Genomic DNA, 27,432 nt, shown 5'->3' on the forward strand with positions numbered 1-27,432 from the left:
GCTTCACTCCGGGCAGGAGCGCTTCCTGCGCGCGGCGTTTCCGTTGGCGAGCAACATCCGTTGGTGGCGTTTCCGGGCCCCTTTGTCTTCGGCGCCGCAGCCGGGCTTGGCAGGCGGCGAGAGGGTCTTCGCGGCGCCTTGGAGTTCCCTCAGAGGGGGAAGACGCCCCCGGGACCCGGCCTTGGACCCTGGGCCGCCTCCTTCCTCAGTGAGAAGCGGCCTTTTTGGAAACAGGTGCTTCCCTCAGGGCTTGGGTTTGGTGCGAGGCATTTAGAGCAAGGCCAGGACGAGGCCTTGAGGCCTGTTCTTGAGTAGGGATGCTCTGGAGCAGGCATGGGCTATCTTGGGCTCTCTGGGTGTTTTGGACTTCAACTCCCACAATTCCTAAGAGCCTCGGGCCCCTTCCTTTTCGCCCTCAGCCGCTTATGCGGCTGAGGGCGAAAAGGAAGGGGCCCGAGGCTCTTAGGAATTGTGGGAGTTGAAGTCCAAAACACCCGGAGGGCCCATGCCTTCTCCAGAGCGTTAACTGCCATGGCTCAATGCTCTCGAACCCTAGGAGTTTTCCTTCTAACCAAGGCTTTTTCCATTCACAATCAGAGCATGTTTGGGTCACAGCTTAATAATAATAATAATAATAATAATAATAATACTTTATTTATATACCGCCCTATCTCCCGGATGGGACTCAGGGCGGTTTCCAATCATAAAAACAACACAAACATTGCATAGCAACATAATAACACATTTTTAAGCAAAGTAAAATACAGTAGAGTCTCACTTATCCAAGCTAAACAGGCCAGCAGAAGCTTGGACAAGCGAATATCTTGGATAATAAAGAGGGATCAAGGAAAAGCCTATTAAACATTAAATTAGGTTATGATTTTACAAATTAAGCACCAAAACATCATGTTATACAACAAATTTGACAGAAAAAGTAGTTCAATACACAGTAATGTTATGTTGTAATTACTGTATTTACGAATTTAGCACCAAAATATCACGAAATATTGAAAACATTGACTACAAAAATGGCTTGGATAGTCCAGAAGCTTGGATAAGCGAGGCTTGGATAAGTGAGACTCTACTGTAATACAATTATAGCAATAAGTAACACTTACATGACCTGATCAAGGGGACGGGAACCATAAACCCAATATATTAAAATGTATCATTTTAGGCAAGAGAAATCTTGTGCAATATATTCAGGCCCAGAAATCGGCAGTATTCCAATGTAATTACTCAAAAACCTGCTGACACAACCAGGTCTTCAGTTCCTTATGGAAATTGGATAATGTAGGGGATTGCCTGATCTCTTTTGGCAGTGCATTCCAGAGCCAGGGGGCCACTGCCAAGAAGGCTCGTTCCCTCGTTCCCACCAGCCGCACTTGAGACTGTGGTGGGAGCGCAAGAAGAGCCTCCCCGGATGATCTCAAGGTCCGCACTGGCTTATAGGAGGAGATGCGATCATGGATAGGTAGGGCCCGAGCCATATAGGTCAAAACCTGCACCTTGAATTGGGCCCGGCAGTTTATCCCTTATTCTATCACATTGAGCCATGGAGGTTAAAGTGTCAAATTGCGTTCACCCTCCAGTGTGGATGAAGTTGTGGCTTGCGATGAAAACGTAATTGCCTCCCTTCTCTTATCATTATTTATTATTTATTAGTGACATTTATATCCCGCCCTTCTCACCCCGAAGGGGAGTCAGGGCCGCTTACAAGTTATAGGTAGTACATACAATACATTACATTACTGGTACAGCACAACATAAGCATCATACACTACCACACTGCACTACCATGACGCAACACCACTGGCGATACCACATGCAACACATAATACAATTATACAGTAGAGTCTCACTTATCCAAGCTAAACGGGCCGGCAGAAGCTTGGATAAGCGAATATCTTGGATAATAAGGAGGGATTAAAGAAAAGCCTATTATACATCAAATTAAGTTATGATTTTACAAATTAAGCACCAAAACATGTTGTACAACAAATTTGACAGAAAAAGTAGTTCAATATGCAGTAATGTTATGTTGTAATTACTGTATTTACGAATTTAGCACCAAAATATCATGATATATTGAAAACATTGACTGCAAAAATGGCTTGGATAATCCAGAGGCTTGGATAAGTGGGGCTTGGATAAGTGAGACTCTACTGTAATAGTGTATTACTATCACTATCACACTGTAACACACTATAGTATCACCATCAATACCACATGTACATACAGTATATCACATCACTAGCACAGCACAATATCAACATTGTACAATATTATATTGTCATAATGACACAAAAGACATGGTGGAATGATGTCTTCCTGCCCCTCTCCCCCCCGGTTCTTCACTCTGGTTCTTCACTTCATTATTATGTTTATTTAGTGCTTTTTCTCTCCATAAGGAGATTCGGGCCCCTTCTCAGGCCCTACATGGGGCTGCCCTTGAAAAGTGCCCGGAAACTCCAACTACTGCAGATATCCGTGGCCAGGTTATTGACAGGTGTATATTTTAAGTTGTATTGCAACCCTGTTAGTTGTGAGCTGGTTTGAGTCTGTATGGAGAGAAAAAGCAGGATAAACATAATAATAATAAACATAATAATAATAATAATAATAATAGTAATAGTAATAATGAAGTGATATCAAACCACATTCATCCAACAGTGTGGATGGAGTTGCTGCCTGAGGTGAAAACACAAATGGCTTCCTTACTATTACTATATTGTAGGGAGGAGGCTGATCTGGTATCGCTAGGGAGGGAGTTCCACAGCTGAGGGGCCACCACTGAGAAGGCCCTGTCTCTCGTCCCCACCAATCACACCTGTGAAGAAGGTGGGATTGAGAGCAGGGCCTCCCCAGATGATTTTAATCTCCAAGGTGGTTCATAGTGGGAGATACATTCGAATAGGTATTGAACTAAGGAGATCCCATTTGGGGTCAGGACCCACAGTTTAAGAAGCAGCGGTGTATGTCATAGTTAAGTTTGAACCCAAAGGAATGAGTAGTTATAATGATGCCTGTCATTTTAAGAAATCTAGTCACAGATCACTTGCCACTTTGAATCTCCTTCTGGAGAAAAAGTGGGATATAAATAAATATCATCATGATCAAATATTCCAGAGGCTACTGAATCTTTGTCCAACTTTGAAAAATAATCAAAAAGTGTATTTGTTTCAAAATTAGTCTTAGTGCTTCAAAGTTAGTTTTATTTGACCCAAGCTGTATTTACAAGAACTGGCTGAGAAATCAGGGTCTTTGCTGGTTATTGAGCACCAATAACCAATTTGGAAAAGTGTTTAGCAGTGTATGGTGTGCATGTCAGCTTGATGCTTGACAGTTCAACTGAAAGGGATCTTCTCCTTTCGTTACTCTATATGCTGTTTACTGGAATAGGATACTATTGTAACCTATGCATGTCTTGTTACGTGTGCATTTTTAGGAAAGAAAACTGTCATATTTTTCAACATGGCACAGTTCAAACGCCAGAAGCAATTGAGAACCAGCAATCTTCAGGGAGCCCGATCATTCTCAGGTTGGTCCAACCAAAGTGTGTCCCTGCTCCACTGTGATGTAGCTTCAGTCTTTGTGTGTGTGTGTGTGTGTGTATTTGTTTCTTTCCTTGTTTCTTCTATAAATGAGTTTTCTTAGTTGCTGTTGACAAAACTTAAATTTAAAATGCTTGCCTGTTGTGTTATACAAATCTACATGCTTAATCAGAATTGTTATACTTTGGGTATTATTTCATGGGACAAGAAGAAAAACCATGCTAAGTCAAGAAAATATTTAATCTTGACACTCCTTTCAGGGGCTAGAGGTTGCTATTTTGGTTAATTGTGCATGTGGCTTGGTGTTAATCACATTTTAAGGATGGCATTGTCATCAAAACGTTGTTTTATTGGAATAATAAAAATTTTCATCAACACAGATTCTGGGTAAATTTTCAAATACTTTGTATATTCTCATTTTTTGTCTTAAATGACAAAGCCATAAAAGTATAGCTGTTGACTCTCTTAAAAGAGTGGTCTTTCCTAGCTTTCATTTGCTTTATAGCAGAGATGGGGGGCATGTGTGCACTGCAGCTCCCATCAACCTTAGCTACTTTAGTAGAGAAGGATAATGGAAATTGTAGGTTAACAAAAGGAGAACTATACATTTCCCATCCAGGCTTCATTGTATGATCTACACAAGAGTTAGTCTTGAATAGCCTTTCCTAACCAGATATCCTCCAGATATTTGGACTCCAACTCCTATCAACGCTAGCAAGAAATTGCTTTGGTTGAGAAGAGGGCCAGATTGGGCGAAATAAATATAGGTCCAATGGGTAGCATGTAGGATATGGCTGTTATCTTGCTGAGTGTCTTCTAACATAACATCTAACTATTGTTGAATGTCTTCAGTTTCATTCAAAAAATAAAATGGGATTTGTTTCTTATCTCTAGGAGCCCAGCCAGCCTCTTTATTGGGACCAGCACCTGGCCTATTAAATCCTCCTATCTCAGCAGATATTCTTCAGGCGGCACGTCATCTTCAGGTCAGTGGCTTTCTTTTGTCATTGTGTTGGCTACTAGGTGATGATGTGTTGATATTTTTGCATTCCCCTGTCATTTAGGAAATTGACCTTAAGAATCCCATGAACAATTCAGGTGTTAAAATGGTTGGGTTGACTATATCTCTGGGTCTTTGCTAAGAGGCAGAACAGGGGTTCACTGTCTGAGTTTGAATTTCAGCCAGAGATCAGATGAAGGCTCTTTAGAGGCCTGTGTTGGGTCCTCTGGTGCCTCAGGCATGGGGCTTTAGATTTTCTTCACTGGATGAAACTGGAGCTGCATGTGTAGTGCTAATAATAATAATAATAATAATAAAACTTTATTTATACCCCGCCACCATCTCCCCAACGGGGACTCGGGGCGGCTTACATGGGGCCATGCCCAGAACAGTACAATATAGCAAAATATAAAACAACATATCATAATACAATTAAACAATACAATAAATAATCATGTACAATGCAACACAAAATCAATATATATATATATATAACAGGGCGGGCCGCATGAGACACTTAGTTTAAACTTGGGGTGAGAAAAGGATAAGAATACAACCACGGAGAACAGGGACATAAGATAAAAAACAATCTAGAGGATAGATGTTGGGGGGAGTAACAAAAAAAGTGTGTAATAGTTACTCTCCGAAAGCACATCGGAAAAGCCAGGTTTTAAAATCTTTCCTGAAGGCTAAAAGAGTGGGGGCTTGCCTGATTTCGATGGGCAGTGAGTTCCACAAACGGGGGGCCACAGCAGAAAAGGCCCTCTCCCTTGTTCCCACAAGGCGGGTCTGGGATACAGGCAGTGGCGACAGGAGGGCCTCCCCTGATGATCGAATATGACTTAAAGCCATTGCAGGAGGAAAGACCTTCGTGGAAGTGCGGCAAGTCTTCTTTCCCAGAACAACTAACCTGACATGCCATTAGCAAATTATATTGTGCATTGTATTCACCTGGCTTGATCTCACTTGCAGCCCTGATATTTGGCATGTGTAATATGAAAGATAGACATTTACGATTTTTTTTCGTGTCAGGAGCAACTGGAGTTGCTTCTGGAGTGAGAGAATTGGCCGTCTGCAAGGACGTTGCCCAGGGGACGCCCGGATGTTTTTGATGTTTTTACCATCCTTGTGGGAGGCTTCTCTCATGTCCCCACATGGAGCTGGAGCTCATAGAGGGAGCTCATCCGCACTCTCCCCGGGTGGGATTCGAACCTGGCAGCTTTCAGGTCAGCAACCCAACCTTCAAGTCACTTAGTCCACTACGCCATCTGGGGGCTCCGACATTTACGATAACTAAATGAGAACTTGAGAAATGTAGGTTCTTATTTTAATGTCCGTGGGTAGGTAAAATGGGGTAGAAATACCTGTATATATTTTCGTAAATTTAGTAGGTCAGATATTTTTTTTGTTGCAGGAGTAAGATCAAATGCATTGTCATAAGATTGAAGTCATATGTCTGGAGGTGTATGCCCCATTTGCCCAGTTTAGAAGGAATGATGCCTCTTTCATGCTGTCCAGTTTGTACGGATCCCAAATTCTGAATCATACCAAACGTAGAAGGATGTATCATAAAGACCTCAACGGCCATCCAGTCCAACTCCCTTTTTTTGTGCAGAAAGACATTAGCAAAGCCTTAACGACATGTGGCCATCAAGCCTCTGTTTAAAAACCCCCAGAGGAGACTCCCCCATGCTTTAAGCCAGCATATTCCACTGATAGACAGCTCTTACTGTCAGGATGTTCTTCCTAATTTTTAGGTGGAATCTCTTTTCCTTCAATTTGAATCCTCCTCCTAGTCCAACAGAAAACAAGCCTGCCCCCTCCTCTTGCTAATTTTCAAGATGGCTCATAATATTTTAAGATAAATGTAAATTTTCCAGTGTAATTAGACAGGAATAAAAAGGCAACAAAAAGATGTTTTGTGGAGATAATGAAGTTTAGACATTATGTAGTTAGTAGGCTTGCTCAAATAATTCGTTTTCCCTGTTAACCGTTATTAATTCGTTATTTTCGTTTGTTTTGAAGCAATTTTGAAGCATTGGTTGTCCACACGTCTGATATCGCGGTTTCGAATCGCGAGAGGCCGTTTTTCGTTATGTCGTCGTTTTCTTCGTTAGGAAAAAAAAGCTTTTGCAAATCACCCAAACCATTCAGGCCCTTTCCTTTTGCCCCTCAGCAAAAGGGGCGTCACGGGCTCAGCCAATGGGAGGGGGCGAGGGGGAAGGAGGCCGAGGAGGAGGAGGAGGAAGACGGAGGGGGGAAATGGCCGCCGCCGCCGCCGCCTCGCCTCAGCTCAGGCCTGGTGTCTCTCTGAGGCGGGAAGGCGGCGGATGGAGCCGAGACCGAGAGAGACAGAGAGGGGCCCGGCGGTGAGGTTTTGACGTCTGTGCGAAGCTAGGCAAGTGGGGTTTATATATCTGTGGAAGGTCCAGCGTGGGAGAAAGAACTCTTGTCTGTGGGAGGCAAGTGTGAATGTTGCAATTGGTCACCTTGATTAGCATTGAATAGCCTTGCAGCTTCAAAGCCTGGCTGCTTCCTACCTGGGGGAATCCTTTGTTGGGAGGTATTAGCTGGCCCTGATTGTTTCCTGTCTGGAATTCCCATTTTCTGGGTGTTGTTCTTTTACTGTCCTGATTTTAGCTTTTCTGTAGCTAAAAATGCATATAAAATTGATTCTATAGGGAGGATAAATGATTGGATTTCAACTCCTACAGCTTGGCTTTCTCTGCCAATAATGGTACCCATCTTGGATATTGTAAGGGATTTTTATTATTATTATTATTATTATTATTATTATTATTATTATTATTATTATTAGACCTTGCTCCCAGGAAGGTGCCTTCGCTGTGGCTCCCAACTTATCTATCTATCTACCTTTCCACATATTCTCCACATTGTGTGTATGTGTATGTATATTATATATACATGAGCCCTGATGGCAAAGTGTGTTAAAGCACTGAGCTGCTGAACTTGCAGACCGAAAGGTCCCAGGTTCAAATCCCGGGAGCAGAGTGAGTGCCCGCTGTTAGCTCCAGCTTCTGCCAACCTAGCAGCTTGAAAACATGCCAATGTGAGTAGATCAATAGGTACCGCTCTGGCGGGAAGGTAATGGCACTCCATGTAGTCATGCCGGCCACATGACCTTGGAGGTGTCTATGGACAACACTGGCTCTTGGGCTTAGAAATGGAGATGAGCACCAACCCCCAGAGTCAGACATGACTGAACTTAACGTCAAGGGATACCTTTACCTTTACCTATACACACACACACACATTATGCAGGGACTATATACACAGTATATATCACACACACACCAATTTAACAAAGTTTCTGAAGTAGAACAATGACTTTCACAGTAAAGACAACCCAATTTAACAGGAAATAAGACTTTCAAAGCAGGAACAGATTTCTGCAATTATTAAAAAATGGTTTATTATAAAAGCTATGAAAATTCGCCAAAAATCAGAGGATAAGGGAAACGTTCCAAATTTTGGTGAGCTATCAGTGTTAAATGTGTTCTACCACTGTACCACGTTTGAAGAAGATCACTCAAAAAATGAGGGTGGGAGAGTCCTGTAAAGTCCTCTCCCTCTGTGCTGTTTTTGGGAATTGCGCATGCGCGTCCGCCATTAACGAATTAATTTAGAAAATAACGAATTTTCGTTAATTTCAAAATTTTTGGGGGGCCAAATTCGGAAATACCATCAGAAACGAAAAGCTGCCCCCCTCTAGTTTTGAAACGAGTTTAGAATCAAATTTTTCGTGGATCGATCAAGCCTAGTAGTTAGTGTACTTCCATTATTAAAGACCGGGAGAATAGAGTCTAAATAATAGATACCTTGTGTTGTCGAAGGCTTTCATGGCCGGGATCACAGGGTTGTTGTATGTCTTTCGGGCTGTGTGGCCATGTTCCAAAAGCATTCTCTCCTGACGTTTCGCCCACATCTATGGCAGGCATCCTCAGAGGTTGTGAGGTATCCATACCTCACAACCTCTGAGGATGCCTGCCATAGATGTGGGCGAAACGTCAGGAGAGAATGCTTCTGGAACATGGCCACACAGCCCGAAAGACAGACAACAACCCAAGAGATACCTTGTTTAATGAGTGACAAGGGTGATGATTGACTTTAGGAATAATATGTGAAAAGTTCAACATGTTTGTTGCTGGCATTTAGATGGGACCTATCATTACGTTATTACAGTGATTTCTCTGGGTCTTTGCTTTTTCAGGGGGGAGAGAAGCAACGCGTTTTTACTGGTATTGTTACCAGTCTCCATGATTACTTTGGAGTGGTGGATGATGAAGTTTTCTTCCAGTTAAGGTAATTAAGATGTTGCCAAAACGGAATAGAATAACTTTGTTGTCATTATATATGATACAATAAAATTAAATGCTTTCCTCAGCACACGTCACAAAAACAAGTTACCAGCTGTTAGGGTTTCTGGGAGTTGAAAGCCCAAAACATCTTGGGACCCCAGGTTGAGAACCACTGCTCTAAGTGCACAATCAACACTTGCTTTGCACTTGCAGCAAAATTGGGTGATTTGGTCTAGTGTGCTGTTTGTTATTGCTGGATGCTGTTCTTTAATTCTTCCTAACATTAAATAAAGGGAGAAAATATTCTAGCCCAACTCTCATGTATTTGGCTTGTAGGTATAAATTCAGAAGCAGGTTTAAGTTGTGATGAAACAAATGTTTTGTCCGCAGAAGGTAATATAGGCACAATCCTTGATGTCTCAAATTTATAGCAAACAAAAGGGTCAGTTGCAGATTTGTTTAAAAAGTAAATGAGATCATTTGGCAGGTAATTGAGAGTAGGTATGCCTTAAGAGCTTGGAGAGCTGAAACTAGTAAGAATAGATAAGGTGGAAATATGGTCTTGACTTGATATGAATCGGCTTCCTTTGTTCCTAGTGAAATAGGACAAGAAGCTGCTATTTCCTGCTGCGTATGAAGACCAGAACCAGATTAGTGAAACCAGAATTGCTGGATTGTGATCTGTTTATTTTCCATTGCAAACTCTAGAGTTATGTATTCAAAGCTTAGGCCCAATGGAACTGTTGCAAATGTTTTTCTGTGTTTTTGCAGCACTGTCAAAGGCCGAATCCCGCAGATTGGTGAAAAGGTGTTGGTGAAAGCTGTTTATAATCCAAGCCAATCAGTGCCATGGAATGCACTGAAGGTCCAGACATTATCAAATCAGGTACCATAGTATTCTGATCTTTAAAATGTTTAAGGAAGAAGCTTTGCTTTTTTATCTGCATTAGATTTCTGGGGTACTATATTATTTTTTCAGAAAAAAACCAAGTTAATTTGACCATCCAGGGCAGAATGCAGTCTGAAATCACTGATGATTGCTATCTCAATATTAAGTTCACAGTGTAGCTTTTTAGTGGCTGGTGATGCACGGCAAGTAGAAGGAAATTGTGTAATAGCTTATGTGTGTGCTTTTGACATAGCAAACCAAGTTAGTTCTGGCTTGGGCGGTTTGGTGTTCTCCGAAACTGCACATGCTGATTGCCTTTTGGTATATAAGGCTTTGCCCCCCTTCTTTCACTTTTGCAGTTTTCTTGGCTTAGTTAAGGATGGGAGAAAACTGAAACCTCTTGGCTGATTCCTGGCTAACACTGCTTCTTAATCTTTGATGACCATTATATGAGCACTAGATGAGAACTAGCTGTCAAATGACTTCCTAGTTAGCCTCATCTTTTTGTTCTGTAGCCTCTTCTGAAACCTCCCACCCCGCTGCTCCATGTGGCTTCTTTGGGACAGAAGCAAGGCATCTTGGGAGCGCAGCCTCAACTGCTGTTTCAGCCTCATCGAATCCCTCCCCTCTTTCCCCAGAAGCGTAAGTGATGTTGCACGTTTTATTGTTTATTGTTTATGTTGCACGTGCATATTTGGTAGTGGAGAGAAAGTAGAGGAGTAAGCAATTGAGAGACATTTTATGGACTGAAAGAGAGACATTACTTTTGGAAACAACTGCTGAGGGTGGGGGTTGGTTCAGGGCTGGAAACCTGAGGCAGTGCCATCTTGGTGGTCTAGATTTTGTAAATCCTAGGAAATCAGAGGTGGGTAGAACTGTGATGCTACTATGTGGTCATTAACTGTATGGGACATCTGCATGTGAGTAGTTTACTATTTTGATTTTTCATCAAATAGTGTATATACTTAGATTGTTTTTATATGATAATTGCTTTTAAATTTTTATTTATTAATACTTATGGTATTTTAAATTACATTAAATATAATTGGTTATTGTTGTTGTTTATCATATATTGCTCATATTTTTGTTTTATTACTTGTTGTAAGCCACCACAAGTTCCTCCAGGGAGAGGAGACGGGATAGAAATAAATTATTACTATCATCATCAGAATGGGCTGCTGCTGTTGATCCTCAGTGATTCAGGAGAATAGAAGTAGAAATGTTTTTGTTTTCTAGCAATGAGTCTCTTCCAGACATCGCCATCCCTCCATTTGGGTCACCTTGGGAGATACACTGGTCGGGGTCCAAAGGGCAGGCAAGACACGGGCAGATGGTAAGCATATCATTATCCTTTATCACAAGCATCTTTCTTCCCACCTTCCTCTTTGTCCACTTTTTTACAGTTGTATTCAGTTTGTGCAGGTTTGTAATGGTCTGAGAGGATCAATTTGATGCCTGTATAATTCTCCCAGCCTTTCCCCTGTTCTCCCATGGATTCTTTTGTCCTTTTTAATGGGTCTGATGCTTCATTTAGTGATGGCCAAACAAACCATCTGTGTTTAGAAGTATTATGATATCACAGAATATCAGTTGAGGGGGAATGATGATATGCTCTTGTCTATGTTGTGGTATTTCCAGATTATTATGGTTTAGAAACAGGGTGATAGAAAACATAGATTTTTCATCTGACCAGTGACTTTTCTCTTGGGTTTGCATTTGAGGTAAACTTTTGAAAATTGAGCAATTTCTCTTGATTTCTGTCAGCTGTATTATTTGGTCCGTACTTCAAGTCATCTTGCCTGGTTCCTTATTGAATGTAGGGGACTTCTGCTGTAACAAGCAGAATTGGCAATTTAATTGGCTCAGTCAATTTCAGTCACAGCAGGAGTGGTCGATACAATCTACATTTGAGATATTGCAGTTATTGCAAGTACTATGTGACGGTTTTTCGAAAGCAGAGCTATTTGGTTATCTGCCAAAGTATCATTCAGATTACATAGTTTAGCATATGTAAATGTGCAACCTTCTTTTGCCAAGACTGGGATGGATAGATGTGAAGAAGAGGTGGATACTTCTAGCTTTCTGAAATTTCTGAAAAGTAGCTTCTCATTTTACTGCTTTGTTATTATGTTTCTAACTTGGAATAAAGCAAAATTGAGATTTCATCCAAGAATACAGTAGAGTCTCACTTATCCAAGCTAAAGGGGCTGACAGAAGCTTGGATAGGCGAATATCTTGGATAATAAGGAGGGATTAAGGAAAAGCCTATTAAACATCAAATTAGGTTATGATTTTACACATTAAGCACCAAAACTTCATGTTATACAACAAATTTGACAGAAAAGGTAGTTCAATACGCAGTAATGTTATGTTGTAATTACTGTATTTACAAATTTAGCACCAAAATATCATGATATATTGAAAACATTGACTACAAAAATGGCTTGGATTATCCAGAGGCTTGGATAAGCGAGGCTTGGGTAATAATAATAATAATAATAATAATAATAATAATAATAATAATAATAATAATAAAACTTTATTTATACCCCGCCACCATCTCCCCAACGGGGACTCGGGGCGGCTTACATGGGGCCATGCCCAGGACAATACAATATAGCAAAATATAAAAACAACATATCATAATACAGTTAAACAATACAATAAATAATCACATACAGTACAACACAAAATCAAAAAAAGCAATATAACAGGGCGGGCTGCATGAACACTCAGTTAAAACTTGGGGTGAGAAAAAGATAAGAATAAAAACCACGGGGAACAAGGACATAAGATAGAAGAACAGTCTAGAGGATAGATGTTGGGGGGAGTAACAAAAGAAGTGTATAACAGTTACTCTCCGAAAGCACACCGGAAAAGCCACGTTTTTAAATCTTTCCTAAAGGCTAAAAGAGTGGGGGCTCTACTGTACTCTTCCTTTTCACATGTGTCAATACTGAATATTTTCATTTTTTTCCAAATTGGCAATAACATTTTCCAGAACCTGTTGCCAACCCTTCATTTTTTACCCTTCTGGGTATTCTTTTTCCTATAGTGAGGTTTATGTTTTACTAAGGAAGTAGCAGGGAAGGTCTAGCATTTGAGTATTAATACAACCATGGCCACCTGTAAAGAATTATTGTCCTTATAACTGTGGTTCTGTCCTGCATTTAGGGATGACTTTGATTCCAAGAAGCGAAAGCAGAAGGGGAATGAGCCATGGGGAGTGAAAAGGCCTCGGCATGAACCACCCCAGTATCGGGTCCATTTGGCTTGTTATAGCCTGGACAGGTAAGAACAAGAGACTGGGTGAGGGGCTTCTGGGGAGGGAGGAAATAATGGAATGGAGTTCTGTTTGCATGATCTCAGCTCCTAGTTACCATGTTGGTTAGTTGCACCCCAGTTTATCTGAAGGGTCCAGATTTATAGTATGTTAACTAGCAAACTTGTTTCTGTTTTTATAAGACCCACATGCAATAAATGCAATATTGCCGGGCTGTGGCGCAGGTTGTTGAGCAGCCAGCTGCAATAAATCACTCTGATAATGAGGTCATGAGTTCAAGGCCAGCCTGTGGCGGGGTGAGCAGCCGTCAATTAAAAATAAAAAATAGCCCCTGCTCGTTGCTGACCTAGCAACCCGAAAGATAGTTGCATCTATCAAGTAGGAAATAAGGTACCACTCATAAAAAGTGGGGAGGCAAATTTAACTAAATTATGACTTGGAATGGGGAAGTGCCGTCAGAGTGGATGATGAAGCAGCTGCTTCGCCCTGTGGCCAGAATCGAACATCCCATCAGGAGAAGGTTAAATTGCCTCTGCGTCTGTCTATCTCTGTTTGATGTGTTTATGGGCATTGAATGTTTGCCCTATGTGTGTATAATGTGATCCGCCTTGAGTCCCCTTCGGGGTGAGAAGGGCGGAATATAAATACTGTAAATAAATAAATAAATAGTATTATTTTCTTGAATGTGCCAAAATAATACTCTGCTTATAATAATAAAAATCTGCTTATTCTGCATTTGAATGAATGGGAAAGCTAATTTTTCCCTCCCTGCTGAGGAGGAACATGACAGAAGTCATTGATTCCCCATGGACAGGTAGCATATGTTTTGTTATCTTATTTTTGCAAAGTCTGGGTTTGGTAGCATCTTGTTTGCATCTTCTCAGCCCCTCCTGTGATGCAATGGAAATCTTAAGGCGTTACAGCAGCATCCAGTTGCCCAAGGAGTTCTATGATGTCCGCCTCTCCTGGCTGGATACCTTGCCGGTCACTCAGCCCCTGACCCTCCGTCATCCCAGCCGCATCCAGCTGGCTCGCCCTGCAGTAGAAGCCCCTCTGGCCGAAGAGAGCCTCGCTTTGGATTCCCAGCCAGAAGACACCAACTCCTCTTTCAGTGCTAAGGTGAAGCATTTGGTGCAGGCATGGGCATTCCTGATTTGGTGTCTATTTGATTAGTGCAAGCAAAATGAGGAATGAACAGCAACGGCACATGTGGAAAGTGAAAATAAAGTGTGCAAAGTAATAAACTTGTATCAGATTTTAAATGAGGGTGTCCTTCCTGTTGGATTTTGCCTCTCCTACTCTACCACATGGGTGGGCAACTCTCAGATGGACTGACCTTCTCATCAAGGCCATAAAGCTCTTTTAACACTGCATTTTATAGTATGTGTAGAGGACGGTCTTTTCTTCTCAGATATAATTAAAGCCTAGAATTTTCTTGGGCTCATCACTCATGCTGAGTACAGTACAGCATAAGTCCTTTTTGTGAATTTGAATTATCAGGTTGTTATAATGCACTTATGTTTCTGTTAGCAGAATGACAGGGAATTGGCTTATGGATAAAGCAAGACATTTCAGATCTGTGTTTTTTTTAACTCCCAGCCTCCTTTGTCTCTGCGCTATGAATGATGACCAATAACAGTATTTATAAACAGTCTTTCTGCGTTATCTTGGTCTTTAGCTGATGGACTTAAATTATGTTAAACTTACAGTAAATAGCCAAATTTTGAGTCCCTTCAGGTGAGAAGGGTGGGATAGAAATGATGGAAATAAATACAGTAAATAGCCAAATTTAAACCGAAACAACAGCTCTTTTTATGAAGTGACCCAGAATGCAGCATCATTAAAAGGCAAATAGTGCAGTAACATTTTCCCTGCTAGTTTAAAATGAGCAACTGCTCCCTCCTTTCCTCAAAAGCTTGTAGGAAATTGGGCTACAACTTCCAAAATCCTTGATTTTGGAATTTGTACTCCAAAAAGGCAACTTGTATGAAGGTGCATAGAGAAAGTCTTTTGGGAGGGTATCATAAATTTCCTCATGGGTCCAGTTTAATGCACAATGTGCCTCCAAAGTTTGAGGATGAGGGCCTTTTCAGTTTGAGCTTGGAGCTTTCTGCATGCTGCCTTGCCACTAAGCTATGGTCCTTCCGCGATGCTGCAGGTCTTGCTGTTGTCTTCTCCGGGCCTAGAAGAATTCTACCGTCATTGCTTGCAATATATTGATGATCCCAGTGACCAGAGAGAGAGTCCTGAGCACCCAGCCAAGCAAATTAAGGTGAGTATCTTGAATGTCCAGGAGCGGGGAGCATACATGGATGGCAGCATTAAATGTGAGCAAAACTGTAAGGCCCAAATTCTTTCATTGATGGGAAGAGGCTACATGGGGATCCCTGGGCAATGTAGGTACCTCTTTATGGAAGGTGTCCAGTGCAACTCTTTTCTGTTTCTCAGAAATCAGTAGACAACAATGGGTCATTCCATGCCAAGTGGTTTAAAATTTTAAAAAGTTCCCAAAACTTAGACCCCAAAAATGGCATTTTATTAAATGTCGTGCAGATGCTGACTGACTACCCTTCAGATAAGGAGGTCTAGATCAGCAAATATTGCAGTTTGAGACTTTACATTTTGGGAAACTTAGTTTAACACCTGACTGGTGCTACAGCTAAAATTTGAACAAAATTGGAGACATGATGGTGGGAAGGTTTAGATCACTTGGCATGGAATGACCCCACTAACAGTTTGCAGCTGCCTACTCAATTTCCCATCAGCTGGCTAAATACTTAATGGATAATATTTGCTGAAACAGCTTGTAGTAATACATAGCAATACCAAATCACATATATCCTGTTTCATGTTAGGCCTCTTCCCGCATTCACTCCAAGATCTGAGCGTATGACTCGATAGTGTGCTGAGGAGATATGCATTTGTGTTTCTGTCTTCAGTTCTTGCTGGGAAAGAAAGCAGATGAAACAGTGCTGATAGGAGGGGAGTGGTCCCCTTCTCTGGATGGCCCCGACCCAGCAGCAAACCCCATGGTCCTGATTCGCACTGCCATCCGTTGCACGAAGGTTCAGACTGGTTTGGACCTGACGGGCTGCACCAAATGGTAATTCTGGCTTTTCTGATGCTGCAGTGCACCTTTCTAGGCCATTTTTTTCACAGAGAAGAACCACCACTTGATCTTATTCTCATGTAAATTGTCCTTTCTTTAGGTATTTCTGTGTTTGTATTCATTTCATTTATATAAAGCCTTTCCAGATACTATTTGTAAGGTGGTTTATTGGAGAGGTGCAGCAATGCCATCTAGCTTATAGAGTCTATCAAGAGGTATAGGTTTAAGATATCCTGTGATTATTCTACATGTCTCATTCAGTGCTATAGTCACCTGCTTTGTGTGGGCAGATTTATGCCAGATGGGGCAGGCATACTCAACAGTTGAGTAAGACAAGGCCTGGGCTGATGTTCATATTCATTTTGGGTCTGCACCCCATGCGCTGTTAGTAAGTTTCCACAGGATGTCATTGCATGCAGCTACTTTGTGCTTGGTGTTCACACAGTGTTTCCAAAATGTTAGCGTATAGTCTAAGGTGACGCCGAGATATTTAGGGTGGGAACAGTGTTCAAGCTCTTGGCCTTACCAGGTGACCTTCAGTTTCCTATTGGCTTCACGATTATGTAGATGGAAAGCACACACTTGGGTCTTGGCAGGGTTAGACTTCAGGTGGTTATCTTTATAGTAACTGGAGAGATCTTTCAGGGAAACAGTGAAATCATGAAACAGTAAGAGCATCTTGCATAATCTAGTTTTGATTTTTTTGGACCTTTATTTTGTCTGTAGGCCTGACTACATTTTAAATATGCCATTTTGGAAATAATTTATAATAGCATTTTTTCATGTGGTCATAACTTCATCATATTCCTCTTCTGCTATAGACTGGGGCAACTGAATGAATAAACATTTCAGGGTTTAGAGAGGAGTGTGCTAATTTTTGGCTGGATTTGTTTTAAACATATTTGCTGCACTCTGTGGATTTGGCTTGTGGTTTTCATGATGACATTTCAATTGTTCCTTTTGATGATTATTGATACTAATATTTTTGTTGGCCTTGGGTATCAAACATTATAAACATATATTATGAATTTCAAAAGAAAACTGAATGGGAATCATAGGGATCATAGTCTGCCACGTTGAGAAAAACTGGATTAATCAGTACAGACTCACAAATCCTCAGCATAAAACAAAATCCAAGATCCATAAAAGAAGTGATACTTTTATTGGCCAATCAAAATGCACAAAACATTTAAGGAAATCAAGTTATTTTGGCCACTAGGTGGCTGTGTTTGGCAACTAGTTGCAAGCCAGTTTGAAGTTCAGGAAAAGCATGCCAGGCATGTTTGGAAATTCATTGTTAGAATCTAAGGAGGGTGCTAGTGTTGTTGTTTATTCGTTCAGTCGCTTCCAACTCTTCCTGACCTCATGGACCAGCCCACGCCAGATCTCCCTTGCTAGTACTTTACATAATTTAAATGGGAATTGGAAAACTACAAATCCCACAGTCCCATAATAGTGGAACATGGCAATTAAAGTGGTATCAAACTGCATTAATTCTGCTGTCTAGATAAGTTCAAAGTGTCTTCACTCTATATTGGAAGGACCAGTGGAAAGAGTAGGAGAAGATGCTGAGAGCATGGAGATGAGTGCCATTTCCACAGTGGTTGAGGTTAAAGTATCTGGCTGAGCTTAAGGTTTTCTAATGGTATATTTTTTGCTTTTCTGAGCCCAGTTTGCCAGAATGAGCATCTTGCTGAGTTTTTGGGATCTGTTTCCAAGCATAATCCTTTTGTGCCTCCATTCTAACCAAGAGTTATATGTTTCTGGCCCCTTGGAGCTCCAGCGGATGCTTTTGCATGTGAGTTCCTGGGAGCCAACAAAGACTTCACAAATTCAGAGGCCCAGCAAATCAGCAGCGAGGAAACAAGTTGGAACTTGGAGCACATAGGTTTGGTTGGTAGCAGCATGGCTATATATAGACTCCTTGCACTGGGTAACCATGACAACTGATCTTATTTTGCTTAAACCTGGCAGCACATGTGACTTGTTTGGGAAGCAACAGATGAGGGAAGAGGGGAGCTTCTGGGCCCCTGATGCTCGCCACTTGTTGAACGGAGCCGTACTTGGGGAGCGTTTGTTCCCTAGAAACCTGCTCCTTCTGTTCTGTAATGCTGACTGAAGCCAAATTCGTGGAATGAGACTTCCAATGCTGGAGCAACCATAATGGATGGGGCTAGAAAAATGAATATCCGAAGTCCATGATTATAGAGCTATGCTTGTATTCACTGGTTGTTTGCTTCTGCAGATGGAACTGGCCAAGCTTGGGACTGGACATCTTTTGGGCCAATCACCCACTATCTTGGCTGGAGATTAAAACTTTTCCAATAGAGCTAGGTTGGCCCTAACACTGTTCAGGGAAACTTTTCAAGGATGCATAATCAGACTCCTGAATGCCAGAGATGTATTTATGTATATGTTGAGAATCCTCTTGAGTGTACATTTGGTGCTAAACCCAGATTTGTTTTCTAGTATACTAGCTTGAGTACCTGGCGTTACCTGGGTTATTATAAGAAGTCATTTTTTTATTTTACAAAATGCATAAGGTTATGAGTGTAGTACAACTCACATCATGCCAGATTAACCCCTTGAAGCTCTATCAATACTTAAAGTTTGTCATGTTGGGCGAATGTACTCTAGGTGCAACATTGGTGTTCAGTATGCTCTCCAGCTGCAGAATGAATTAGAATTCCCACTATGGGAGTCCCGTCAAATCCCTCCAGTACGTTCAGTTGGTCATAAGGGTTCTTTGCGCCAAGTTAGATCCAGATCCATCATCGGTGGGGTTTGTACTGCTCTTTGATTGCAGGTGAACTATAAATCCCAGATGATGGATCTGGACCTAACTTGGCACAAAGAACCCCTATGACCAACTGAACGTACTGGAGGGATTTGATGGTGCTCGCTATAACCTGAAATGCCATTGGATGGAGTGCTTTTGGTGACTCCACAGCACTGTGGGTTAAAGCTGTTTGAGGAGGCAGGAGCTTGTCTGTGTAAGTGGGCACCCCAGCCACATGCACACGTACAGATTTTAAATTTTATTATATGTTTAGATAAATGCCTTAACACACAATAGCGTGGGTTTTATTATTAGTTCTGGCTTGAACAAACCCATTGAATGAGTGGGATTTAGCTACATCTTCACTCACCACACGACAACTGATTGAATGCATCTGGTCTACTTGAGACCCATGAACGGAATGTCAGCAATGGTTTGGGATCCCCAAATACAAAATGTATTTTAAAAAGGACAGATGAAAAAGTGGCTTTTCATACAGTCTGTTCCTTAACTCTAGCAGAGGGATTGCACTTACACTTAAATGGAACTGAGACAGCCTTGGTCGCCTTAGTGGATGATCTCTGCCGAGAGCTCAACAGGGTGAGTGTGTCCCTGTTGATTCTTCTGGACTTCTCAGTGGCTTTTAATACCATAGACCACGGTATCCTGGGTCACCTCACAAGGATGGGTCTTGGAGGTACTGTTTTGCAGTGGCTCCAGTCCTTCCTGGAGGATTTTACCCAGAAGGTGTTGTTGGGGGACTCCTGCTCGGCCCTGCAGCCATTGTTCGGTGGTGACCCGCAGGGTTCAGTACTGTCCCCCCAAGTTGTTTAACATCTACATGAAGCTGCTGGGTGAGATCATCCGGAGTTTTGGAGTTTTATGTCTTCTGTACACAGATGATGTCCAACTCTACTACTTTTCACCAAATGCTAAAGAGGCTGTCCAGGTCGTGAACCGGTGCCTGGCCGCTGTGTCGGTCCCATCACCGTCACAGGCGCTGCCTGATTCTCTCTCCAATCCTTGTGCAACAGGCTCCGGTTTGCTGAGTTCAGATATCTGCGAGAAGGAAACCCATCTCATCAAGAGCAGACAGTGGTCTTCCTGCCAGATGTCTGGAGCTGCATGCCGTCTCTGGAGGAATGGGAGGCCTTATGCAAACAGAAAGCAGAGAAAAACCCTTCTGCACCGCCACAAGAAGAGACAGCGGTGATGGTAAGAACAGGATAGAATTCAATAGCAACTTTTGATTAAGGAGAAGGCTCAATAGATTCTGGCAACCTAGTATATGATGGCTAGAAATGAGAGGGTCTTCCTTTCTTATCTACTATTTCTTATTGATAACAGAAGTCATTTTTACTACCTAGTAGATCCAGAATGGTTCAAGTCAAGTTCTTGTGTCTTATCTCAGCTTTTTGGGGTCATTGCATTATTGTAGATGGATCACTTGGAAATGGTATTCCACTTTGCTTTGAGATTGAAAGGATTCATTAGTCTTTGCTTATGAGTATGTACTTCTTGGGTTACTGTGAATTTTTACGGGCTGTATGGCCATGTTCCAGAAGCATTCTCTCCTGACGTTTCACCTACATCTATGGCAGGCATCCTCAGAGGTTGTGAGGTATATAAGCCAGCCAAGGGGGATTTCTATATCTGTGGAATAATGTCAATGGTAGGAGAAAGAACTCTTGTCTTTTGGAGGCAAGTGTGGATGTTGCAATTAATCACCTTGATTAGAACTGCAAAGCCTTGCAGCTTCAAGGCCTGGTTGATTCCTGCCTGGGGGAATCCTTTGTTGGGAGGTGTTAGTTGGCCCTGATTGTTTCATGTCTGGAATTCCAGGTATTTTTGTGTGTTCTTTATTTACTGACCTGATTTTTACAGTTTTTAAATACTAGTAGCCAGGTTTTGTTCATTTTCATGGTTACTACCTTTCTGTTTTTTACTGTGCAAGTTTCTAAGAGATGGCTTCTCTTGTTGTTGCGTCTTCAAGTTGTTATTTGTGGTAACTCTAAGGAGAATGTTGTGTTTTCTTGGCATGGTTTTTTTGGAGAAGGTTTGCCCTTGCTAACCTCTGAGGCTGAGAGTGTGATTTACATGAGGTCACCCAGTGGGTTTCCATGGTGGAGCCAGGATTCAAACCCTGGTCTAGAGTTGTAGGCCTACATTCAAACTACTGTAGAACACTGACTTTCTTTGCTTCTCTTAGTCCGTGCTGAAATGATTATGTTCTTTAATAGGAAGAAGCTGAACAGTCTTCTGAAACAGGTCTTGAACAAGAGACGGAAACCAGTGAACAGGAAGCAGAGACAGCTGATCCTGCTCCGGAGCCAGGTGTTGAGACCTCCCCCTCTGAACCCGAAGCCTCATCTCCTCCCCTAGAACCTGCCATTATTGCTTCCCCAAAACCTGCACTGCAGGGAGGTCAACCCAGCTGTACCAACCTCTCCCTTTGGACCTTGCTGGAGTACAGGAGGCAGCGGGAGAAGCTCTCCTTCGAGGTTGGCTTCCTTTGTCTAGCAGACTTCCAAGCTGTATCTCTTCTGTGCTTTTTTCCTGCCCTTTTTCTCTTTAACTTTCAAGTAGTTGAGTGTTGAGTTTGGCTTACAGGCTTTTTTATTTTTTAGTAAATAGTTTATTATAGTTATGATACATAACAGAACAACAGATCACAGCAGATATAATCAAGTAACAATAATTTTTATATATACATGCATATCTACATTAGTCAATCAACCAGTTATTTCTGACATTGAATCCATATTAATATCAGTAACTTAATCATTTAGTCTTGCTATTTCTACACGTTATCCACTATTTTCAATCTATACTTTCTTATTTAATTTTTTTAATATAGGAGTTCAATTTTTTTAATATAGGAGTTTTTTAATATAGGAGTCAAACAACACATGACATATTATGGGCCATGCACTCCCCGAAACTCCTATCCCACACAAAATGAAACCTCTTCCCCACACCTGTACACCCTTCACCATGACTTCCGACGCTGAAGCACTTTGAAGCCTTTAAGCCAATTTATATATCCTTGTTCATAGTAATAGTAAATTCCTAGTGAAGCTCCTCTATGTCACTGACTCTCCACTCAGATATGCTATGACTAATTTCCTCATTACTTTTGTTCCTCCTTTTATTGGTTAGTTTGGCCATTAGCATATATTCCCGTATTCTTCCCTCCAATCCTTTTTAGTTAGACTGTTTCCCCTTTCCAGTCTTTGGCTATGATTAATCTTGCTCTGGCAAAGCTATATTGGTGTATTTATTGGTCCTTTTGATTATTGTTTTTTCTATGTAAACCGAATACTGTCTCAGAATTCACTCTTGTGAAATCTTTTTTTTTTAATTGTGGGAGTTTCAAAAAATAAGTGGAAATTAGCTGAGTTAGTTTAGGAGACCTTAGGTGAAGCAGCCACTAAAAGATGCCCATAAAATATAGGCAAGGAGGAAGGAGCCTTTGCATTTGGCAGGGAATCCAAGCAAAGCATAGAGGAGGCTTTATGGAGATTGCCCCATCATTGTGTTTATTGCCCTTAGGAAGGTTTTGTTAGATTTGAGCACTCTGGTTTTTTTTGTAAGTGATGTGGGCTTCTTTCCTTGCCTTCTGTTCACTGGTCCCTTTTGTGTCCCCTCTCTGTCATGAGGTGGCCGTAGCGGCAGAGTTCTTCCAGGAGATGATGCAGCGGGATTTTGGCTACAAGCTCTACAAAGCATTGCTGGCCCTGCCGGAGAAGGAGGAGCCACTGGAGGCAAAGAATCCCGAGGCTGAGAAAATGGCAGAATCAGAGAAGGAAGGAGAGAGCGAGGTCAAAGAAGAACCTTTGGAGAAACCCGAGTCAGAGGAAGGAGCAGAGAGTGACCAGAAGGAAGCTCAGGTGATTCTCCTTCCTGGACATTAGCATGGCCAGCTCGCATCAGCTCTCATCTAGATTGCAGAGTTCTGGTGTCAGTCAGGGATGGGAGTTTCATGGCATACACATGCTCCTATTGACATGGTTTTCACTCCTATAGAAAGAGGAGACAGCTGTGGAGGCTGAGAAGAAGCCAGTGGGTCAGGATGGGTCAAATTTGGCCAAGGAGGAGAAAGTTGGAGGAAAGGTGAAATCGGAGCCAAAGGATTCCACAGAGGACCTCTGCGAACTGAGCCTAGAGGATGATTTGCTGCTGCTAAGAGAAGACGAGGAGGAGGATTTTGGTTGGTGCTCTGGGAAATGTAGCCATCTTGTTGGGCGGAGCTTCAGGAGTTGTGGGGAGGGCAGTGACGCTATGTGCAGAGAGGCTTTACTTAACGGCAGCTAAGTCCAAATAGGGAAAGTCAGGGTTTCTGGGTTCCTTTCCCTGCTACTTTCTATTCTCAGACATGTCAAAGCTGTTTCTCCACTGTGTGACTGTGATGATTAAGGTGTTTTGGAAGATGATGTACCAGTTGATCAAATCTCAGATCAATGTGTCTCTGGAGCTGGTGATGAGAGGCTGCCGTTCTCCTCTCAGGAACTTGCTGATGGAGCCAGAAGTATTGACAAAGAGAGAAGCTGGGTTTATTTTTGCCAACAGACCCAGTCTAGGAGCAGAGGAGCAAACTGATGCCTCTGCTTTCAAGCCAATGTCTCTGCTCCTTAAGTGCCATTGATTACTATAGTTGTTGCCAAATCAGGGATTGCATCCATGTTTGGATTTGATTTCCATTGCCCATTTCTGTGCTGTTTCGTTAACAGTTTGCAGACTGGCCTTTCACATAGCGTGTGCTGCCTTCCTTGCCTACAGGTGTCAAACTGGAAGATGCTGAAGTGAGATCGGTTGCATCCAATCAGTCCGAGATGGAGTTCTCCTCACTTCACGATGTGGTTAGTGACTTTAGATTCTTGGATTTGTTTATGGTCCATTTCATTCTTTTAGTATTGGTTTCCATAACACAAAAAAGTTATTTATACTTCTTTGCTTTCATGCTGGGCTTCTTTCTTATAAAGATAAACAGCCTCACTTTCACAGAGCTTCCTCTCACACCAAACTTACACCGGAGCTTCACACAGTAGCTTTTACACACAGCAGCTTTCACACCGAAGCTTCTCACACCAGGCCATCTGACACTGAGGCCTTCTCACACTCCTCAGGACGACACTAGCTTTGGCCCATTAACTCTAACAGGCTCCTCAGGGCAACACTAGCTTATTTAACCCTTTCAGTGCTTGACTCACATTTTTGTAATTAAAAATACCTAGGTATTTTTTAATATTTCTGACAAGTCTGTGGATGTAGTGCTTTGTCAATTTGAGCAGCCCTCTTTCTTTTTCCCCTTTTAATCCTCCCTCCCCAAGTCCAGAGGGCTGGACCCAAGCGCCGTGTTACCATTGGATGCCCTCCTTGCCTTCGTTTATTTTGACCTGAATGGCTGCGGTTACCTGCATCGGAAGGATATAGAAAAGATCCTCCTTACCTTAGGTCTGCACCTCTGTAAAGAACAGGTGAGCATCGGCCTAATAGAGTTTATTATTATTATTTTGTGGGGTGGTGGGAAGGTTTGAAGTATTTGGGGCATTTTCTGACAAGCACAGAGCGCACGAGGATCTGTCTGTGGGCCTTTCCCAGTGCCATTCACGGAGTGGGTGTGTGTCTCATCTGGGGACAGGTGAAGCACTTGGTGAACCGGGTGGTGACGCAGTTCGTGTGCCGTTACCGCAGCCTCCGCTACAGCCGGCAGGAAGGGACTGAGTTGGGCCCCAATGAGGAGCCATTAGGTGGGTACAAAAAGGCAACAAGAGGGGAGTGCTCCATTGTGTGAAGTTTCATGGATGGCATGGTCTGGGGGCTTTCCATGTTGGGGTTTCTCTAGTCCTAATATTGTTCCCCTATTCCCAGTCTCTGTGTTTCAAAGCCAACTGGAGCAACTGTTGCCTTCTTCTTGCAGGGAACCTCACGCTGCTGCCTTCTTCCTCTTCTACAACCGCAGTTCCTGCCAAATCTGTCCCAGCATCTCAGTCTGGTAACATGGTTGTGCATAATGGAGCCGTCCTCAATGTGGATAAACTGCTGGAAAAAGCAGAGCAGACAGAAAGTAGCCGCCTCTATCTGGAGACCAAAATTCACACACTGGAGCTCAAACTGGGTGAGCTGCACACATTTGCCCCAACAAAGTGCACCACTGTAGAATTCAGTGAGATGTTCTTCTGCTGTAGATAGATAGAAGGCAACATTACGGACTCTTCTCCCACATTGTTCCCACAATGGCCCTGTGATGTTGTTGACTTTGATTATTTGCACTCGTCTTTAATTCCTCTCAAGTTGCTTGGATTCAAAGAGATGGACACTCATCCTTGCCTCGGCTGGATGTTTGCAATGCCTTGATGTCTGTATTGGAGGCTGATTCTGTTCTCTTTCCCCTTTCAGAAGAGACCCAGCTTCGTTTCTCCGCCTCAGAGGCCTCCAACAAGTCACTCACATTAGAAGTGCAAGAGCTTCAGAAGCGCCTCACTGAGATGGAGGAGCAGTCAAAAGTGACCGAGAAGCAAAAAACTAATTTTCAAAGGCTGCTGCAGGAGAACAAGAAGCGTTTGGCTCCTCTGCAGCTGGAAATCCAGAAGATCATTGAGAAGGTATTCAGTCGAAGTAGAGGAGTATATGCTGAAAAGAATGTGGAACTCTTCTTTGAAGGGAATAATGTTGTCGAAGGCTTTCGTGGCCGAAATCACTGGGTTGCTGTGAGTTTTCCGGGCTGTATGGCCATATTCCAAAAGCATTCTCTCCTGACATTTCGCCCACATCTATGGCAGGCATTCTCAGAAGTTCTGAGATGTTGGAAACTAGACAAGTGGGGTTTAAATGCAATAATCATTCCACTTATTGCTGTTCCCACCTCTTTCTCTCTTCCAGACCAATAATTGCTTAGAAAAGAAGGAACCGGCACCAACAGCAGCCTCCAGCAACTGATGTTCCTTGGAGGAGTAGCAGCTCAGCAGGGAGGATCTGTCTCCTGGTTTGATATTTATAGAGCTGTGGGTTTAGTGGCTGGGTTATGCCTTGGAGACCTCCAACCCTTTCACTGCCACGTGAAAAGCCAGGGCTGGGTTTTGTGCCAAGCCACAGCCACCAATGCCGCCACCACCATTGCCACCTCAGGGTTGGGGAAAGGCCCACCTCCCCTAAGCCTGGTTGGGATTCACAGTTCATATGCTGCAGCCACCGTTATTATTTTTTTTTCAAGGATGCCCATTAGGTAGGAGATTTGATGGTCCATTGTGTGAGCAGTTTAGGCATTCTCAGGCTGTCTGTCATCAGAAAGGAAACTTGAGCCCGATTCTGAGCCTGGCGGTTTTATAAGTGGGCAACAGTTGCCAAGGACTCCATCGCCTGCCTCTCTGTGCTGCGTGGAGACTCTTCCCCGCCCCTTCATTCACTCCATGCTTCCCCTTCATTTCCTTTTCCCCAAGCTTTTGCCTTTTGACTAGAATATGGTTCTGGAGGGCTGCAAAGGCAGTCATCAAACCGGGCAGAACTTCAGAATCAGTAGCATGGGTCCTGCCTGTGCTCTCTCTCCATGGGATGTGAATTCAGTGCCGCAGCCCAGTTTGTGGTATGGATGAGTCTCCACCTTCATGCATCCAGTGTAGCATTTGGACCCTTACGCTGGTTCTGTCTTGGCCAGTCTTAAAACCACTCATTTGCCAGATGTAGCTTCAATGGCTCAGCAGCCTGCTGTGTGTTGTGTTAGGCTTCACATTTAAGTGAAATCCGTGGCTATCAGGCATGGGCTTTGAGGGCCTTGGCAAGGAGGTACTTGCCTTCCATTTGGGGGAAGTAAGTAGCGGAAGCTGCTAGAGGGCTGTGGTAGATAGCCCATTGGGTCCCTGTGGTAGTTTTTAGCAGAATAGCTGGTGGGGTTGTGGAAAAAAGCAGTGGCTGGCCTTGGGCCGCCTTCTCGCCAGAGGGATTGGTTGGTTGTATCCGCCCTGGCCCCCTGCTTGCCCACCTCAGGTGGTCTGTCACTTCTGGATGTGTTGCTTTTAGTCTGTAAATGTGGTAACAACTTGTATTTAACTGGCCAGGTTCCCTTTTATAAAAGTCTCTCTTCCTCAGTTGGAAGCTTGTGCCTCTTTCTTTTGTGGTCAGAGAAAACGCAGCTTTAGCTCTTGACAAACATGCTGTTCCAGGTAATCATTCCACAGCTGAGGAAAAAAGCTTGTCAATTTGGAAAAATTGAACTTAAAATGGCAATTTACTTTTCTGCTTTGGACCATTAACTTGTCACCCAGGTAGCCTCTCTCAGGCTGTCACTCTGCTGTGTTGCTGTGCTCCCTGCTGTTACCATGAAGTAACATAACAATTGAGGAATGATGTGCGGTAGATTTACTTGCTCTCCCTTCTATGTTCAAGATGCTGATTTGCTTCCCTTATGAATATTGGAGAAGGACAGATGCAAAATTGAGTTACTATATTGAGAAACATTTATCCGAGGGTCTCAGTGAGTATGTTTTTTAAACTCATTTCAAG

The 27,432-nt window shown here is 42.7% G+C and overlaps 1 protein-coding gene across 1 annotated transcript; it reads left to right on the forward strand.

Annotated features, from left to right (window-relative positions):
- Window positions 1–24: 24 nt before the first annotated feature.
- On the forward strand, window positions 25–27,017 carry ccar2 (cell cycle and apoptosis regulator 2). Its single transcript, XM_062961040.1, has 21 exons — window positions 25–234; window positions 3,449–3,541; window positions 4,449–4,540; window positions 8,786–8,877; window positions 9,645–9,759; window positions 10,278–10,404; window positions 10,999–11,095; window positions 12,937–13,053; window positions 13,930–14,164; window positions 15,204–15,317; window positions 15,985–16,148; window positions 19,968–20,148; window positions 21,174–21,434; window positions 22,593–22,823; window positions 22,960–23,143; window positions 23,713–23,792; window positions 24,264–24,410; window positions 24,575–24,683; window positions 24,854–25,051; window positions 25,333–25,538; window positions 25,816–27,017. Exons 2-21 carry the CDS (start codon window positions 3,475–3,477, stop codon window positions 25,870–25,872), a joined length of 2,874 nt encoding a protein of 957 aa, XP_062817110.1. The 5' UTR covers window positions 25–234; window positions 3,449–3,474; the 3' UTR covers window positions 25,873–27,017.
- The last annotated feature ends 415 nt before the right edge of the window (window positions 27,018–27,432 follow it).

Source organism: Anolis carolinensis, unplaced genomic scaffold, assembly GCF_035594765.1.
Source record: "Anolis carolinensis isolate JA03-04 unplaced genomic scaffold, rAnoCar3.1.pri scaffold_8, whole genome shotgun sequence".
Classification (NCBI taxonomy): Eukaryota; Metazoa; Chordata; class Lepidosauria; order Squamata; family Dactyloidae; genus Anolis; species Anolis carolinensis.

Excerpts from the sequence above, each read along its gene's own strand:
- ccar2 (XM_062961040.1), top strand. The coding sequence starts at position 3,475 with ATGGCACAGTTCAAACGCCAGAAGCAATTGAGAACCAGCAATCTTCAG. Across the intron at positions 3,542-4,448 it reads GGGAGCCCGATCATTCTCAG|GAGCCCAGCCAGCCTCTTTA; the intron begins GTTGGTCCAACC and ends TCTTATCTCTAG. Across the intron at positions 23,793-24,263 it reads TCTCCTCACTTCACGATGTG|TCCAGAGGGCTGGACCCAAG; the intron begins GTTAGTGACTTT and ends TCCCTCCCCAAG.